Genomic DNA, 16866 nt, shown 5'->3' with positions numbered 1-16866 from the left:
TCAGATCAGGGTGATGATAATAGTCTGCTACATCAGAACAGGGTGATGATAATAGTCTGCTACATGGTGCATCAGAACAGGGTGATAATAATAGTCTGCTACATGGTACATCAGAACAGGGTGATGATAATAGTCTGCTACATGGTGCATCAGAACAGGGTGATGATAATAGTCTGCTACATGATGCATCAGATCAGGGTCATGATAATAGTCTGCTACATCAGAACAGGGTGATGATAATAGTCTGCTACATGGTGCATCAGAACAGGGTGATAATAATAGTCTGCTACATGGTACATCAGAACAGGGTGATGATAATAGTCTGCTACATGGTGCATCAGAACAGGGTGATGATAATAGTCTGCTACATGATGCATCAGATCAGGGTGATGATAATAGTCTGCTACATCAGAACAGGGTGATGATAATAATCTGCTACATGGTGCATCAGGACAGGGTGATGATAATAGTCTGCTACATGGTGCATCAGATCAGGGTGATGATAATAGTCTGCTACATGGTACATCAGAACAGGGTGATGATAATAGTCTGCTACATGGTGCATCAGAACAGGGTGATAATAATAGTCTGCTACATGGTACATCAGAACAGGGTGATGATAATAGTCTGCTACATGGTACATCAGATCAGGGTGATGATAATAGTCTGCTACATGATGCATCAGATCAGGGTGATGATAATAGTCTGCTACATCAGAACAGGGTGATGATAATAGTCTGCTACATGATGCATCAGATCAGGGTGATGATAATAGTCTGCTACATAGCGCATCAATTGTTTGGGAAAAAACATAGCACAAAGCACTATGGTCCACAAAACATGCACAATTCTAGGCTGTATCAGCCGATAGGCAGTAGAGTACTGTAAACAACAATTAAACAGAAAATAATCAGACTTCATAGAGACTAGAAACATAGAGTCTGTGTCCCAAACATGACCCTATTCCCTATGTAGTCTGTTGGCCAGAGCCCATAGGGCATCCCATAGCAGATATAGAGAATAGGGTGCCATTTTGGACAAAACCTTTATCTTTCAAGTTTCAAGTTGATGAGTCATATGGGCCCTGGTCAAAAGTAGTGCACTATATAGGGAAGAGTGCGCCATTTGGGACAAAAACCTTTACCTTTCATGTTTCAAGTTGTTGAGTCTCATGAGCCCTGGTCAAAAGAAGTGCACTATATAGGGAATAGGGTGCCATTTGGTACTCAGAAAAAGCCTCACCTGTAGCATTCCCTCCTGGATGAAGAGTTTCATGAAAAAGAAGCCCCTGGTCACTGCTCCTTGGTCCACGTACAGGATGGTCCCCTGGGCCTCCTGGGTCTGAAAACTCACAGTGATGTTGTTGTTGGCACCAAGGTCTATGCCCTCAAACTCCAAGTAGGAATTACCAGAGTACTGGACATAGCTGGAGTCTGGAGATGGGAAAGGGGGGTGGGAGAGAGATGGGAAGATGAAGGGCAACTTAGAAAAGTGTAATATTTCATAAATCTTTCAACACCCTCACAGTACAGAGCACTGAGAAATTGGCTATTGTGTCGAAGGTATTAATCTATAGAAGTGATGATTTTATCTCCTAAATATTGTCTGTATCTTACTGATGATTTTTTCTCCTAAATATTGTCTGTATCTTATGGGCAGGCAGGTAGCCTAGTGGTTGGAGCGTTGGGCCAGTAACCAAAAGGTTGCTAGATAGAATCCCTGAGCTGACAAGGTAAAAATATGTCGTTCTTCCCCTGAACAAGGCAGTTAACACTGTTCCTAGGCTGGCATTGTAAGTAAGAATTTGTTCTTAACTGACTTCCCTAGTTAATATAAATAAATACTGTGTTCCTGCATAGAGTGTTGAAACAGTTGAAGTTGAAAGCTTACATACACCTTAGCCAAATACATTTAAACTCAGTTTTTCATTGTCCATTTGGAAAACCCATTTGCGACCAAGCTTTAACTTCCCGACTGATCTTGAGATGTTGCTTCAATATATCCACATAATTATCCTCCCTCATGATGCCATCTATTTTGTGAAGTGCACCAGTCCCTCCTGCAGCAAAGCACCCCACAACATGATGCTGCCACCCCCGTGCTTCACGGCTTGCAAGCCTCCCCATTTTTCCTCCAAACATCAGACCAGATGACATTTCTCCAAATAGTACAATCTTTGTCCCCATGTTCAGTTGCAAACCGTAGTCTTGCTTTTTTATGGCGGTTTTGGAGCAGTGGCTTCTTCCTTGCTGAGCAGCCTTTCAGGTTGTGTCGATATAGGACTCGTTTTACTGTGGATATAGATACTTTGGACCTGTTTCCTCCAGCATCTTCACAAGGTCCTTTGCTGTTGTTCTGGGATTGATTTGCACTTTTTGCACCAAAGTACGTTCATCTCTAGGAGACACAACACATCTCCTTCCTGAGCGGTATGACGGCTGCGTGGTCCCATGGTGTTTATACTTGCGTACTGTTGTTTGTACAGATGAACGCGGTACCTTTAATTTTTTCTGAGGTCTTGGCTGATTTCTTTTGATTTTCCCATGATGTCAAGCAAAGAGGCATTGAGTTTGAAGGTAGGCCTTGAAATACATACACAGGTACACCTCCAATTGACTCAAATGATGTCAATTAGCCTATCGGAAGCTTCTAAAGCCATGACATGCTTTTCTGGAATTTTCCAAGCTGTTTAAAGGCACAGTCAACTTAGTGAACTTCTGACCCACTGGAATTGTGAAACAGTGAATTATAAGTGAAATAATCTGTCTGTAAAAAATTGTTGGAAGAATGACTTGTGTTATGCACAAAGTAGATGTCCTAACCGACTTGCCAAAACTATAGTTTGTTGACAAGAAATTTGTGGAGTGGTTGAAAAATGAGTTTTAATGACTTCTGACTTGAACTGTATATGAAAACTGTCTGATTGGTATGCCACTATTCAGCTGCGATTCAACACGTCATCCCTATTGAGTTTGTCAGTCTATGAAGCAGCGCCAGGGGGTCTGCAAATTTAATTCTAGAGGGGCAAAATGATAAAAAAAAGGACCCTTCAACTGAGTGTGTGATAAGTTACAACGCCAGCCTTGAAATGTAATTACGCTCCATAGAGAGTTCTAGGATACCTCCCAAATGGAACGCTCTTCTGTATATAGTGCACTACATTTGATCAAAAGTAGTGCACTATATAGGGAATAGGGTACCATTTGGGACGGAGTCTTAGTGTTCTTCATAGAAATATGAAATATGGATCTGAACAGAAATAATGTATCAAAGGCTTCTGATTGTGATTGCCCCTCCTACAGAGTGTCAGGGGAGGCAGGGAGCTGTGTCTTTGGTTTTCTTGAGAGTTCATCACTGGTATACCATGAATAACAAAATATATAGGCCCCCTACAAATCTCCTTACATGAGTCAGTTATGTGTTATCTTGTGGTGCCAATACATAGACTGTATGGCACCTGTCACTGAATGCATATTTTGGAGGCTCATTATTAAGTCTTTATCTCGCTGCTAAACTCACTCAGACTCAATGCATTAGTCGTGGTTGGAGTTTTAACTGTACAATAGTTACATCAACATTGGCTGCCACTACCTACTGTGAAAACATCATATGGAACAGATTACTTAGTCCCAGAATGCAGAGGAATTCATTAATATTTAATTTATTGTCCAGGGTGAAGATCTTTTCCTCAAAGCTAAGATGTAAAATGTCTGCAGGAGTCACGGATCAATTCAAGCTGTTAAATGCTGTCAGACATCCTGGTCTACCCTCTTTCAAAGCCATGTCTCCCTCTAACTGCAAGTCCTTTATGAATATTAGGGCCTGTAATTGTCCAGCACTGAACACTGATTAAAAGGAAAGAGGAAAACCTCACAGCTGGAAACACAAGCCATCACAATTCTAGATCAACTAGGTCTGCGTCCCAAATGTCACCCTACTACCTATATAGTGCACTACTTTTGACCAGAGCCCCATTGGAATATAGGGAATAGGGTGCCATTTGCGATGCACACTAGGAGTTATGAAATGTGGCCCTACCCTGCCTATATAATGAGGTAGGGACGAGGGTGGACCGTAGCCTTGGTGTGTCTTGTATTTGTCTCTAATTGGCAGGGTATATGGAAATATTAGCTTTATTCATCGCAGGTGACAAGGTGATCATCGTTTCTTTATGCTTTTCTCAGTGCAGGTGTGGAACGGAGATGGGCTTTTACCATCTAAACATGCGTACACTACAAAAAAAACCTTACGCTAATCAAACTGGGGTAGAAAATGATTCACAACAAGTGCAAACATGGACATGGTTATTGTCTGAATATTTACTAAAGCAGATAGATGCAAGCAAGAACACTCAACGCAAAGGATATGTAGCTCTTCTAATTCACTTAGGAGACTGACTATCCACAAGCCAGACTGTACAGTACAGTACGAAGACAATGGCTAAGGACATACAGATGGTAACTGAGAGAGATTGATTAGTCTGCATTCACCAGAGCGGAATTAAAGCCAGGGTGGAGATACTGGAAAGAATATGATGATATGAAAATCCACTGTGCTGGTGCTCTCCAATGGGTAAACACTATAGGGCCATGGAGACTTGGTAGAAGCTGCTCTTAGAGAAATGCTTTCTGTTAACCTGCAGAAAAACTTAAAGCATGATGGGAATTCATTTTTCTATCAATGCACTCTTGAAGAATTATGATATGTTTGGAAACGTATTTATGAGGAAGGACTGTTGACAGATTTCATAAGAGGGAAAACATTTCTGCTGCATGACCCTAAATACTGTAGTCTTTAGAAACACATACACCGCTAATAAAATCACACATTAACAGCATAGACCCTTTTAGCTCTGTGAATGAAAAAATATATTGTCCTGCGATTGTTAAAAGCCCTCACACCTCTTCCATTTATGGGTTGTAAAGGGGTAAATAGGATTGCTTTGCTACAAGCCGTGAAGCATGTAAATGACACAATATACTGAAGGTAGAGAGGCGGAGAAAAGAGAAGCCTGGCTGAAAGGAATTTAATCATACAACTTTATTACATGGTTCATTGTATAGCATGATATTCTGCTTTATATCATCCGTGGCAGTAAGGCAATTATGGGACATTTCAGGAAGGCTTGTTCTAATGCCTGGAAGTTTATTGAGGGTAGTGACGCAGACCGTTTTAAGAGACTGACTCAGACACCAGTAATTTGGGGCAGAGAGAGCATTAGAGAATCTCATCATGCTTTATGTACTGTATTTCCCGTTTGCGACAAACGTTGCTATTTGTTGACAAAAATAGCCCCACCCCGTCTGAAAAACCCTGTTATAATCATATTCGCTCCCTAATACTGTTTTGTAGTTCTTCTATTTCTTCTTTTCACTGTTAAATGGCTACACATCAGAAATCAGCCAGATCACTGTTAAATGGCTACACCTCAGAAATCAGACAGACAGATCACTGTTAAATGGCTACACCTCAGAAATCAGACAGCCAGATCACTGTTAAATGGCTACACCTCAGAAATCAGCCAGATCACTGTTAAATGGCTACACCTCAGAAATCAGACAGACAGATCACTGTTAAATGGCTACACCTCAGAAATCAGACAGCCAGATCACTGTTAAATGGCTACACCTCAGAAATCAGCCAGACAGATCACTGTTAAATGGCTACACCTCAGAAATCAGACAGACAGATCACTGTTAAATGGCTACACCTCAGAAATCAGACAGCCAGATCACTGTTAAATGGCTACACCTCAGAAATCAGCCAGATCACTGTTAAATGGCTACACCTCAGAAATCAGACAGACAGATCACTGTTAAATGGCTACACCTCAGAACTCAGCCTCTTTTAGGTTGTTGTCGTGATTTATCGAGCTGCTAGAAGCGAGACCTCTATAAATATCAGTTAGACTTTGAGTCCCAATAGACCAGCATGTTTGATCTGACGGAGGGTGGCCTCCAGGGCAGATGGGCTAACCTTAACACCCCCCTCCGTCTGACCCTCCTCTCTGGACAGTAATAGGATCAATACCCTGAGGAGAAAGAAAAGACAGAGATTTATCAGGGAGAGAGAGAATTATCAGGAAGAAAGAGGGAGAATTATCAGGAAGTGAGAGAGAGAGAATTTTCAGGGAGAGAGAGAGAAAAAGAGAATTATCAGGGAGAGAGAGAGAGAGAGAAAGAGAGAATTATCAGGGAGAGAGAGAGAGAGAATTATCAGGGAGAGAGAGATAATTATCAGGAAGAAAGAGAGGGAGAATTATCAGGAAGAAAGAGAATTATCAGGAAGAGAGAGAGAATTATCAGGAAGAGAGAGAGAATTATCAGGAAGAGAGAGAGAATTATCAGGAAAAGAGAGAGAATTATCAGGAAGAAAGAGAGGGAGAATTATCAGGAAGAAAGAGAGAATTATCAGGAAGAGAGAGAGAATTATCAGGAAGAAAGAGAGAATTATCAGGAAGAGAGAGAGAATTATCAGGAAAAGAGAGAGAATTATCAGGAAGAGAGAGAGAATTATCAGGAAGAGAGAGAGAATTATCAGGAAGAGAGAGAGAATTATCAGGAAGAAAGAGAGAATTATCAGGAAGAAAGAGATAATTATCAGGAAGAAAGAGAGGGAGAATTATCAGGAAGAAAGAGAGGGAGAATTATCAGGAAGAAAGAGAGGGAGAATTATCAGGAAGAAAGAGAGAATTATCAGGAAGAAAGAGAGAATTATCAGGAAGAGAGAGATAATTATCAGGAAGAAAGAGAGAATTATCAGGAAGAGAGAGAGAATTATCAGGAAGAGAGAGAGAATTATCAGGAAAAGAGAGAGAATTATCAGGAAGAGAGAGATAATTATCAGGAAGAGAGAGAGAATTATCAGGAAGAGAGAGAGAATTATCAGGAAGAAAGAGATAATTATCAGGAAGAGAGAGAGAATTATCAGGAAAAGAGAGAGAATTATCAGGAAGAAAGAGAGAATTATCAGGAAGAGAGAGAGAATTATCAGGAAAAGAGAGAGAATTATCAGGAAGAAAGAGAGGGAGAATTATCAGGAAGAGAGAGAAAATTATCAGGAAGAGAGAGAGAATTATCAGGAAGAGAGAGAGAATTATCAGGAAAAGAGAGAGAATTATCAGGAAGAAAGAGAGGGAGAATTATCAGGAAGAAAGAGAGAATTATCAGGAAGAGAGAGAGAATTATCAGGAAGAGAGAGAGAATTATCAGGAAGAAAGAGAGGGAGAATTATCAGGAAGAGAGAGAGAATTATCAGGAAGAAAGAGAGAATTATCAGGAAGAGAGAGAGAATTATCAGGAAGAGAGAGAATTATCAGGAAAAGAGAGAGAATTATCAGGAAGAAAGAGAGGGAGAATTATCAGGAAGAAAGAGAGAATTATCAGGAAGAGAGAGAGAATTATCAGGAAGAGAGAGAGAATTATCAGGAAGAAAGAGAGGGAGAATTATCAGGAAGAGAGAGAGAATTATCAGGAAGAAAGAGAGGGAGAATTATCAGGAAGAGAGAGAGAATTATCAGGGAGAGAGAGAGAATTATCAGGAAGAGAGAGAGAATTATCAGGGAGAAAGAGAGAATTATCAGGAAGAGAGAGAGAACTATCAGGAAGAGAGAGAGAATTATCAGGAAGAGAGAGAGAATTATCAGGAAGAAAGAGAGAATTATCAGGAAAAGAGAGAGAATTATCAGGAAAAGAGAGAGAATTATCAGGAAGAAAGAGAGGGAGAATTATCAGGAAGAGAGAGAGAATTATCAGGAAGAGAGAGAGAATTATCAGGAAGAGAGAGAGAATTATCAGGGAGAGAGAGAGAATTATCAGGGAGAGAGAGAGAATTATCAGGAAGAGAAAGAGAATTATCAGGGAGAGAGAGAGAATTATCAGGAAGAGAGAGAGAATTATCAGGAAGAGAGAGAGAATTATCAGGAAGAGAGAGAGAATTATCAGGAAGAGAGAGAGAATTATCAGGAAGAGAGAGAGAATTATCAGGGAGAGAGAGAGAATTATCAGGGAGAGAGAGAGAATTATCAGGGAGAAAGAGAGAATTGAGAGGGAGAATTATCAGGAAGCGAGAGAGAGAGAGAGAAAGAGAGAATTATCAGGGAGAGAGAGAGAGAAAGAGAGAGAAAGAGAGAATCATCAGGGAGAGAAAAAGAGAATTGACTGTGATCTGAGAATTAATGAGGATAAATGCAAGCCAACAACGGTGTGCTCTCTCCCTCTCTCTCCCCGCTCTCCCTCCCTCCCTATTCAGTCCCTGACAATAGGGTTTGCCAATGCTGATGATGGAAAATTACCCCTCAGAGACAAAGCCATTCATTAATTTTAAAACCCTTGTTTGGTCTGATGTAGGCTTTGATGCAGTCTGAGGCTGGTGTGTGTGCACGCACGTGTGTGTGTTCGTGCGTGGCTGCTAACTGCTGCCACGAGGCAGGGGTATGCCTCATTAACAGTTAGCTCCAGTGTCTCTCCCAGGTCTCTCCTTTTCCACTAGCTACCTTAAATTATCAGGTTTTACTTTAGTTACCATCCTGGCTATCATCCTCCAGTATAACTGGCCTTTACTGTAGTTACCATCCTGGATATCATCCTCCAGTATAACTGGCCTTTACTGTAGTTACCATCCTGGATATCATCCTCCAGTATAACTGGCCTTTAATGTAGTTACCATCCTGGATATCATCCTCCAGTATAACTGGCCTTTAATGTAGTTACCATCCTGGATATCATCCTCCAGTATAACTGGCCTTTACTGTAGTTACCATCCTGGATATCATCCTCCAGTATAACTGGCCTTTACTGTAGTTACCATCCTGGATATCATCCTCCAGTATAACTGGCCTTTACTGTAGTTTACCATCCTGGCTACAACATTAACAATGTCTACACTGTATTTTTGATCAATGTTATGTTATTTTTTATTTTACCTTTATTTAACTAGGCAAGTCAGTTAAGAACAAATTCTTATTTTCAATGACAGCCTACCAGGGAACAGTGGGTTAACTGTCTTGTTCAGGGGCAGAACGACAGATTTTTACATTGTCAGCTCAGGGATTTGATCTTGCAAACTTCCGGTTACAAGTCCAACGCTCTAACCACTAGACTACCTGCCGTTATTTTAAATGGACAAAATAAAAAGCTTTTCTTTCAAAAACAAGGACATTTCTAAGTGACCCCAAACTTTTCAACGGTAGTATATATATAAAAAAATGTATAAGGAATCAAAAGTAGATACAGTATGCTATGTTTGTTAAAGAGTGACCACTTTGTTGATGTTTGAATCCCAGCTTGCCCCTTTAAGATTGTCAACATCATGTAGAAACATTAAAATAAAAATACAAAAATCCATTCAGGTTGAGTACAGGATTGCACAAGCACTGTCTGTTTCCCTCCATTTAGCTAATAAAACATGCCCCCCCCCCAGGGAAAACATTACAAGAGGCCAGGGAGAGGTTCATGACCTTATCTCAGTCCGATGACACCTTCAATCAGTCAGTTTATTATGCTGCCTGATGAATCAACCACAGAAGAAGACTCACGTCCTGCTATTATGTTATATCGGAGACATTACGTCCATATCAATTACATCCCGCTGTCTATAGTTGGCTCATTCATTGATTTTAAGTTCCCATTCCTCCTAAGTTTTTTAAATGAAAAGATTTGTCCTTTGCGTGTCTTACTTAACCCCTCTCAATGTAATTTACTACCTTGGTGTACAGTGTATTATCAACGATGTGAACGGCTTGCTCATGCCTATTTTACATTAGTGTTTGGAAGCAGCTAAATTAAAATGATTTGGTGCTTGACAGTACACTACATGAAGGATTACTTGTTTTTTACTGTTCAAATGTATTATGAAGGTATGAGTAATGGTAAAAAAAAACACCACTAAATTGCACAATTTCTGTACTACTCCTTACATGAATATCACTGTGTCGTTAGCCACCTCTGTCAGACTGAGACAAACAATATGAATTTCACTGTGTCGTTAGCCACCTCTGTTAGACTGAGATAAACAATATGAATTTCACTGTGTCGTTAGCCACCTCTGTTAGACAGACAAACAATATGAATTCACTGTGTCGTTAGCCACCTCTGTTAGACTGAGACAAACAATATGAATTTCACTGTGTCGTTAGCCACCTCTGTCAGACTGAGACAAACAATATGAATTTCACTGTGTCGTTAGCCACCCCTGTTAGACTGAGACAAACAATATGAATTTCACTGTGTCGTTAGCCACCTCTGTTAGACTGAGAAACAATATGAATTTCAACTGTGTCGTTAGCCACCTCTGTTAGACTGGGACAACAATATGAATTTCACTGCGTCGTTAGCCACCTCTGTTAGACTGGGACAAACAATATGAATTTCACTGTGTCATTAGCCACCTCTGTTAGACTGACAAACAATATGAATTTCACTGTGTCGTTAGCCACCTCTGTTAGACTGGGACAAACAATATGAATTTCACTGTGTCGTTAGCCACCTCTGTCAGACTGAGACAAACAATATGAATTTCACTGTGTCGTTAGCCACCTCTGTTAGACTGAGACAAACAATATGAATTTCACTCTGTCGTTAGCCACCTCTGTTAGACTGAGACAAACAATATGAATTTCACTCTGTTGTTAGCCACCTCTGTTAGACTGAGAAACAATATGAATTTCACTGTGTCGTTAGCCACCTCTGTTAGACTGAGACAAACAATATGAATTTCACTGTGTCGTTAGCCACCTCTGTTAGACTGAGACAAACACTATGAATTTCACTGTGTCGTTAGCCACCTCTGTTAGACTGAGACAAACAATATGAATTTCACTGTGTCGTCAGCCACCTCTGTTAGACTGAGACAAACAATATGAATTTCACTGTGTCGTTAGCCACCTCTGTCAGACTGAGACAAACAATATACAAAACGAGTTGTCCTGAGCAGTCCGTTCGTCTGATAGAATATATGATCTTGTATTTCTGATGTGAAGTCCTACTGTGACATAAATGTGGTATTTATAATCCCCTGCACAAGACGAAAACGTTGGTACCAAATGTGGAAGTAATGTGGAAGTCCGTGTATGTCTGTTTAATACTCATGAGGCAATGAAAATGTTGCATGGACAGTTATGTAAAGTCGCACTCATTGGAAGCACAGGACATAGGCCTATCGAAATAAACCTTATTTGATGCAGTCAGATGTACATTAAGAGGTAAAGTCGCACTCATTTGATGCAACAGGACATAGGCCTATTGAACCCTTATTTGATGCAGTCAGATGTATAGTGTTTATTTTAATTGATGCAGTAAAAACATTTTAAAGACAAGTATTTTAATAATGTATTTGAGCCCGTGTTGTGCCAACTGAGTCTCATACAAATATGGATCAGTATTCTACCCTTACGGAAAAAACACTTGAATTTCATGTGATCTTATGTGAAGTTAATGTGATAATAGGTGACAACACGTAAAGCAACATGTGCTAACATTAAACTACACATGTGAAAAACGTGGGAAGTGTTCCAAAAACACATGTTGTCCCATGATTTAACAAGTAAAATTTGATGTGAAATCATGTGATTTTCTGCATGTGAAATCATGTGGTTTTTCTTTAAGGGTAGAGCTTTCTGTGGATATAAGAGTTTACTAGTCTATTCTTCATGGCCCTCTCTATATTGACTTTTATCTGGGCATAGCAAATATAGGTGGAAAATGGCTTCAAGGTGGTCAGCTGAAGAGAATCTATATCTCAGTGATGGGCTGAGCTTTTTGTACGTGTGGTGGCTGACAACATTCCAGGGATTCTATGATCTTTCAAGAAATGTCTCACATCAGGAGCACCTCTACATGAGCCTGTAAGCTTCAATGAATTCACTACAACTACATAACAGCCACTGCTGTACTGGTTATGAACTGGACGTCAGGAAAGGGGCATTGATAAGCCAAGGTCACCAGATGATGATTCATTAATACACATAGTCAATTACAGAGCATGGAGATCTTATTAGTAGGATTAAAACCACATCCCTCACTATCTAATGAGTCATTTTAAAGGGTGATCCAGTACAATCACAGGATATAAGCTTATTTTACATCCTGACAACACGGTAGTTTAAAATGTGTATTTGATGTACAGTGTACATACACAACCATTCAGGATTTCAGCATGACCAGTGAATTGAACAAAAAACCAAATTAATTCAGGATGCACTTTGTAATTTCTTGAGGTGGAAAGACATTTTGATTATTATTATATACAGTTGAAGTCTGAAGTTTACATACACTTAGGTTGGAGTCCTTAAAACTTGTTTTTCAACCACTCCACACATTTCTTGTTAACAAACTATAGTTTTGGCAAGTCGTTCAGGACATCTGCTTTGGACATAGCACAAGTTATTTTTCCAACAATTGTTTACAGACAAATTATTTCACTTATCATTCACTGTATCACAATTCCAGTGTGTCAGAAGTTTACATACACTAAGTTGACTGTGCCTTTAAACAGCTTGGAAAATTCCAGAAAATGATGTCATGGCTTTAGAAGCTTCTGATAGGCTAATTGACATAATTTGAGTCAATTGGAGGTGTATCTGTGGATGTATTTCAAGGCCTACCTTCAAACTCAGTGCCCCCAAGCATACTTCCAAAGTTGTGGCAAAATGGCTTAAGGACAACAAAGTCAAGGTATTGGAGTGGCCATCACAAAGCCCTGACCTCAATCCTCTAGAAAATGTGTGGGCAGAACTGAAAAAAGCGTGTGTGAGCAAGGAGGCCTACAAACCTGACTCTGTTACACCAGCTCTGTCAAGAGGAATGGGCCAAAATTCACCCAACTTATTGTGGAAGGCTACCTGAAACGTTTGACCCAAGTTAAACAATTTAAAAGCAATGCTACCAAATACTAATTGAAAGAAATAAAAGCTTAAATAAATAATTCTCTCTAACATTAGTCTGACATTTCACATTCTTAAAATAAAGTGGTGATCCTAACTGACCTAAGACAGGACATTTTTTACTAGGATTCAATGTCAGGAATTGTGAAAAACTGAGTTTAAATGTATTTGGCTAAGGTGTATGTAAACTTCCGACCTCAACTGTATTCACGCACACATTAAAGCCATAAGGATAAACCACAAATCAACTGACCACCGGATTCAAGACTAAGGAGATGATTGTGGACTACAGTAAAAGGAGGACTGAGCACGCCCCCATTCTCATCGACGGGGCTGCAGTGGAGCAGGTTGAGAGCTTCAAGTTCCTTGGTGTCCACATCACCAACAAACTAACATGGTCCAAACACACCAAGACAGTCGTGAAGAGGGCACGACAAAACCTATTCCCCCTCAGGAGACTGAAAAGATTTGGCATGGGTCCTCAGATCCTCAAAATGTTCTACAGCTGCAACATAGAGAGCATCCTGACTGGTTGCATCACTGCCTGGTACAGCAACTGCTTGGCTTTCGACCGCAAGGCACTACAGAGGGTAGTGTGCACGGCCCAGTACATCACTGGGGCTAAGCTGCTTGCCATCCAGGACCTCTACATCAGGCGGTGGTCAGAGGAAGGCCCTAAAAATTGTCAGACCCCAGCCACCCCAGTCATAGACTGTTCTCTCTACTACCGCATGGCAAGCGTTACCGGAGCGCCAAGTCTAGGACCAAAAGGCTTCTCAACAGCTTTTACCACCAAGCCATAAGACTCCTGACCAGGTATTCAAATAGGCTACCCGACTATTGCATTATGTCCTGCCATCCCCCCCAACCCCTCTTTTATGCTGCTGCTACTATCTGTTTTATCATCTATGCATAGTCACTTTAGCTACACATTCATGTACATATTACCTCAATTAACCTGACTAACCGGTGCCCCTGCACATTGAACTCTGTACCGGTACCACCTGTATATAGCCTCCCATTGACTCTGTACCGGTACCAACCTGTATATAGCCTCCACATTGACTCTGTACCGGTACCACCTGTATAGAGCCTCCACATTGACTCTGTACTGGTACCACCTGTGATATAGCCTCCACATTGACTCTGTACCGGTACCACCTGTAATAGAGCCTCCACATTGACTCTGTACCGGTACCACCTGTATAGAGCCTCCACATTGACTCTGTACCGGTACCACCTGTATATAGCCTCCACATTGACTCTGTAACCCGGTACCCACCTGTATTATAGCTTCCACAGTGACTCTGTACCGGTAACCACCTGTATATATCCTCCACATTGAACTCGTGTACCGGTACCAACCTGTATATAAAGCCGCCACATTGACTCTGTAACCGGTTACCACCGGTATATAAGCACTCCACATTGACTTCTGTACCGGTACCCGACCTGTATAGAGCCTCCACATTGACTCGGTACCGGGACCAGGCCCTGTATAGAGCCTCACATTGACTCTGTACCGGTACCGACCTGGTTATGAGCCTCCACATTGACTCTGTACCGGTACCACCTGTATATAGCCTCCACATTGACTCTGTACCGTACCACCTGTATATAGCCTCCACATTGACTCTGTACTCGGTACCACCTGTATATAAGCCTCCACATTGACTCCCTACCGGTACCACCTGTATAGAGCCTCCACATTGACTCTGTACCGGTACCCCCTGTATATAGCCTCCACATTGACTCTGTACCGTACCACCTGTATATAGTCTCCACATTGACTCTGTACCGGTACCACCTGTATATAGCCTCCACATTGACTCTGTACCGGTACCCCCCTGTATATAGCCTCCACATTGACTCTGTACCGGTACCACCTGTATATAGCCTCCACATTGACTCGTACCGGTACCGACCTGTATAGAGCCTCCACATTGAATCTGTACCGGTACCCACCTGTATATAGCCTCCACATTGACTCTGTACTGGTACCACCTGTATATAGCCTCCACATTGACTCTGTACCGGTACCACCTGTATATAGCCTCCACATTGACTCTGTACCGGTACCACCTGTATATAGCCTCCACACTGACTCTGTACCGGTACCACCTGTATAGAGCCTCCACATTGACTCTGTACCGGTACCCACCTGTATAGAGCCTCCACATTGGACTCTGTACCGGTACCCCCCTGTATATAGCCTCCACATTGACTCTGTACCGGTACCCCCTGTATGTAGCCTCCACATTGACTCTGTACCGGTACCCCCCCTGTATATAGCCTCCACATTGACTCTGTACCGGTACCCCCCTGTATATAGCCTCCACATTGACTCTGTACCGGTACCACCTGTATATAGCCTCCACATTGACTCTGTACCGGTACCACCTGTATATAGCCTCCACATTGACTCTGTACCGGTACCACCTGTATAGAGCCTCCACATTGACTCTGTACCGGTACCACCTGTATAGAGCCTCCACATTGACTCTGTACCGGTACCACCTGTATAGAGCCTCCACATTGACTCTGTACCGGTACCACCTGTATAGAGCCTCCACATTGACTCTGTACCGTACCACCTGTATATAGCCTCCACATTGACTCTGTACCGGTACCACCTGTATAGAGCCTCCACATTGACTCTGTACCGGTACCACCTGTATATAGCCTCCACATTGACTCTGTACCGGTACCACCTGTATAGAGCCTCCACATTGACTCTGTACCGGTACCACCTGTATAGAGCCTCCACATTGACTCTGTACCGGTACCACCTGTATATAGCCTCCACATTGACTCTGTACCGGGTACCACCTGTATATAGCCTCCACAATTGACTCTGTACCGTAATAACCCTGTATAGAACCTCCACATTGACTCTGTACCGTAATACCCTGTATATAACCTCCACATTGGACTCTGTACCGTAATACCCTGTATATAACCTCCACATTGACTCTGTACCGTAATACCCCTGTATATAACCTCCACATTGACTCTGTACCGTAATACCCTGTATAGAGCCTCGTTACTGTTTATTTTCACTGTCATTTTACTGTTTTTAATTCTTTACTCATCTATTGTTTACCTAATACCTATTTTTTACTTACAATTGCACTGTTGGTTGGGCTTGTAAGTAAGCATTTCACTTTAAGGTCTACACCTGTTTTAACTCGGCGCACGTGACAAATAAACTTTTATTTGATTCCTGTATATTAACATACAAAAAAGTTGTAAAAATGCAGTTAAAAAATTAACAAAAAAATGTAATATATTTAAATTCAATCTCAAAGCATTGCAAGACAAATCTCCAAACCACAGAGAAGCAATTGATAGTTCAGTGTTAACATGTTTCTTTTCATCTAGAAATCTGCCCTTGGCGTGTCTAAAAATATCCTAATGATCTGTGCTACACTGTCAAGCCGCCTCAGTAGTCAGTTGTAATTTCAGTTTGGGTTTCTCTTGTTGTGAGGATTTGTAGTTGCATGTGTCATGACGTTGCCCTCTGAGTACAGGGAGCACAGTTGACCTCCTCCCCCTTGCACCATCCCCCTACCTACTTCTCCCAGGCCCTGTGAAGTCGGTCGTAAAATTCTAAAGGAGAATGTCCTGCTGCATGGCCCAGTTGAGACAGAGAGGGGTTTCATAGAGAGACAAAGGAAATTCTCCCAACTCACAGAATTGGGGTACCGATCGACATTTATGTTCTGGAGAAGGTATAAAAGATTGGTGAAGAATCCAGCTACGAACTGGTCCGCTTGGTACAATTTTGTGATACTCATTGGAGTGCCATATTACCATACTAAGGTTTATATAATAGCCTCAGCTATGGGACTTGCATCTAAATGGTTGTATACAATGATTTAATAAGATTAAAGCTATTTGGAATATGTTGAGAGGCTATGTACTGATGTTATTGTGATAGAATTGTATTTCTGTTCAAAGCTTAACTCAGTCATCGGCAAGCCCCC

The 16866-nt window shown here is 41.4% G+C and overlaps 1 protein-coding gene across 1 annotated transcript in view; it reads right to left on the bottom strand.

Moving 5' to 3' along the window:
- The window catches only part of LOC115189697 (protein eyes shut homolog), a gene marked incomplete at its 3' end in the record, with an annotated part of 47555 nt that overhangs the window by 12063 nt on the left and 18626 nt on the right, over positions 1 to 16866 (bottom strand). Inside the window, exon 3 of the mRNA XM_029748238.1 lies at positions 1243 to 1433. Coding sequence (XP_029604098.1) covers positions 1243 to 1433 — 191 coding nt within the window. The remainder of the gene's footprint in view (positions 1 to 1242; positions 1434 to 16866) is intronic.

This window comes from Salmo trutta, unplaced genomic scaffold (genome assembly GCF_901001165.1).
Source record: "Salmo trutta unplaced genomic scaffold, fSalTru1.1, whole genome shotgun sequence".
Taxonomy (NCBI): Eukaryota; Metazoa; Chordata; class Actinopteri; order Salmoniformes; family Salmonidae; genus Salmo; species Salmo trutta.
The sequence above is the reverse complement of the archived record's forward strand: the minus strand, read 5'-3'. Positions and strand labels throughout refer to the sequence as shown.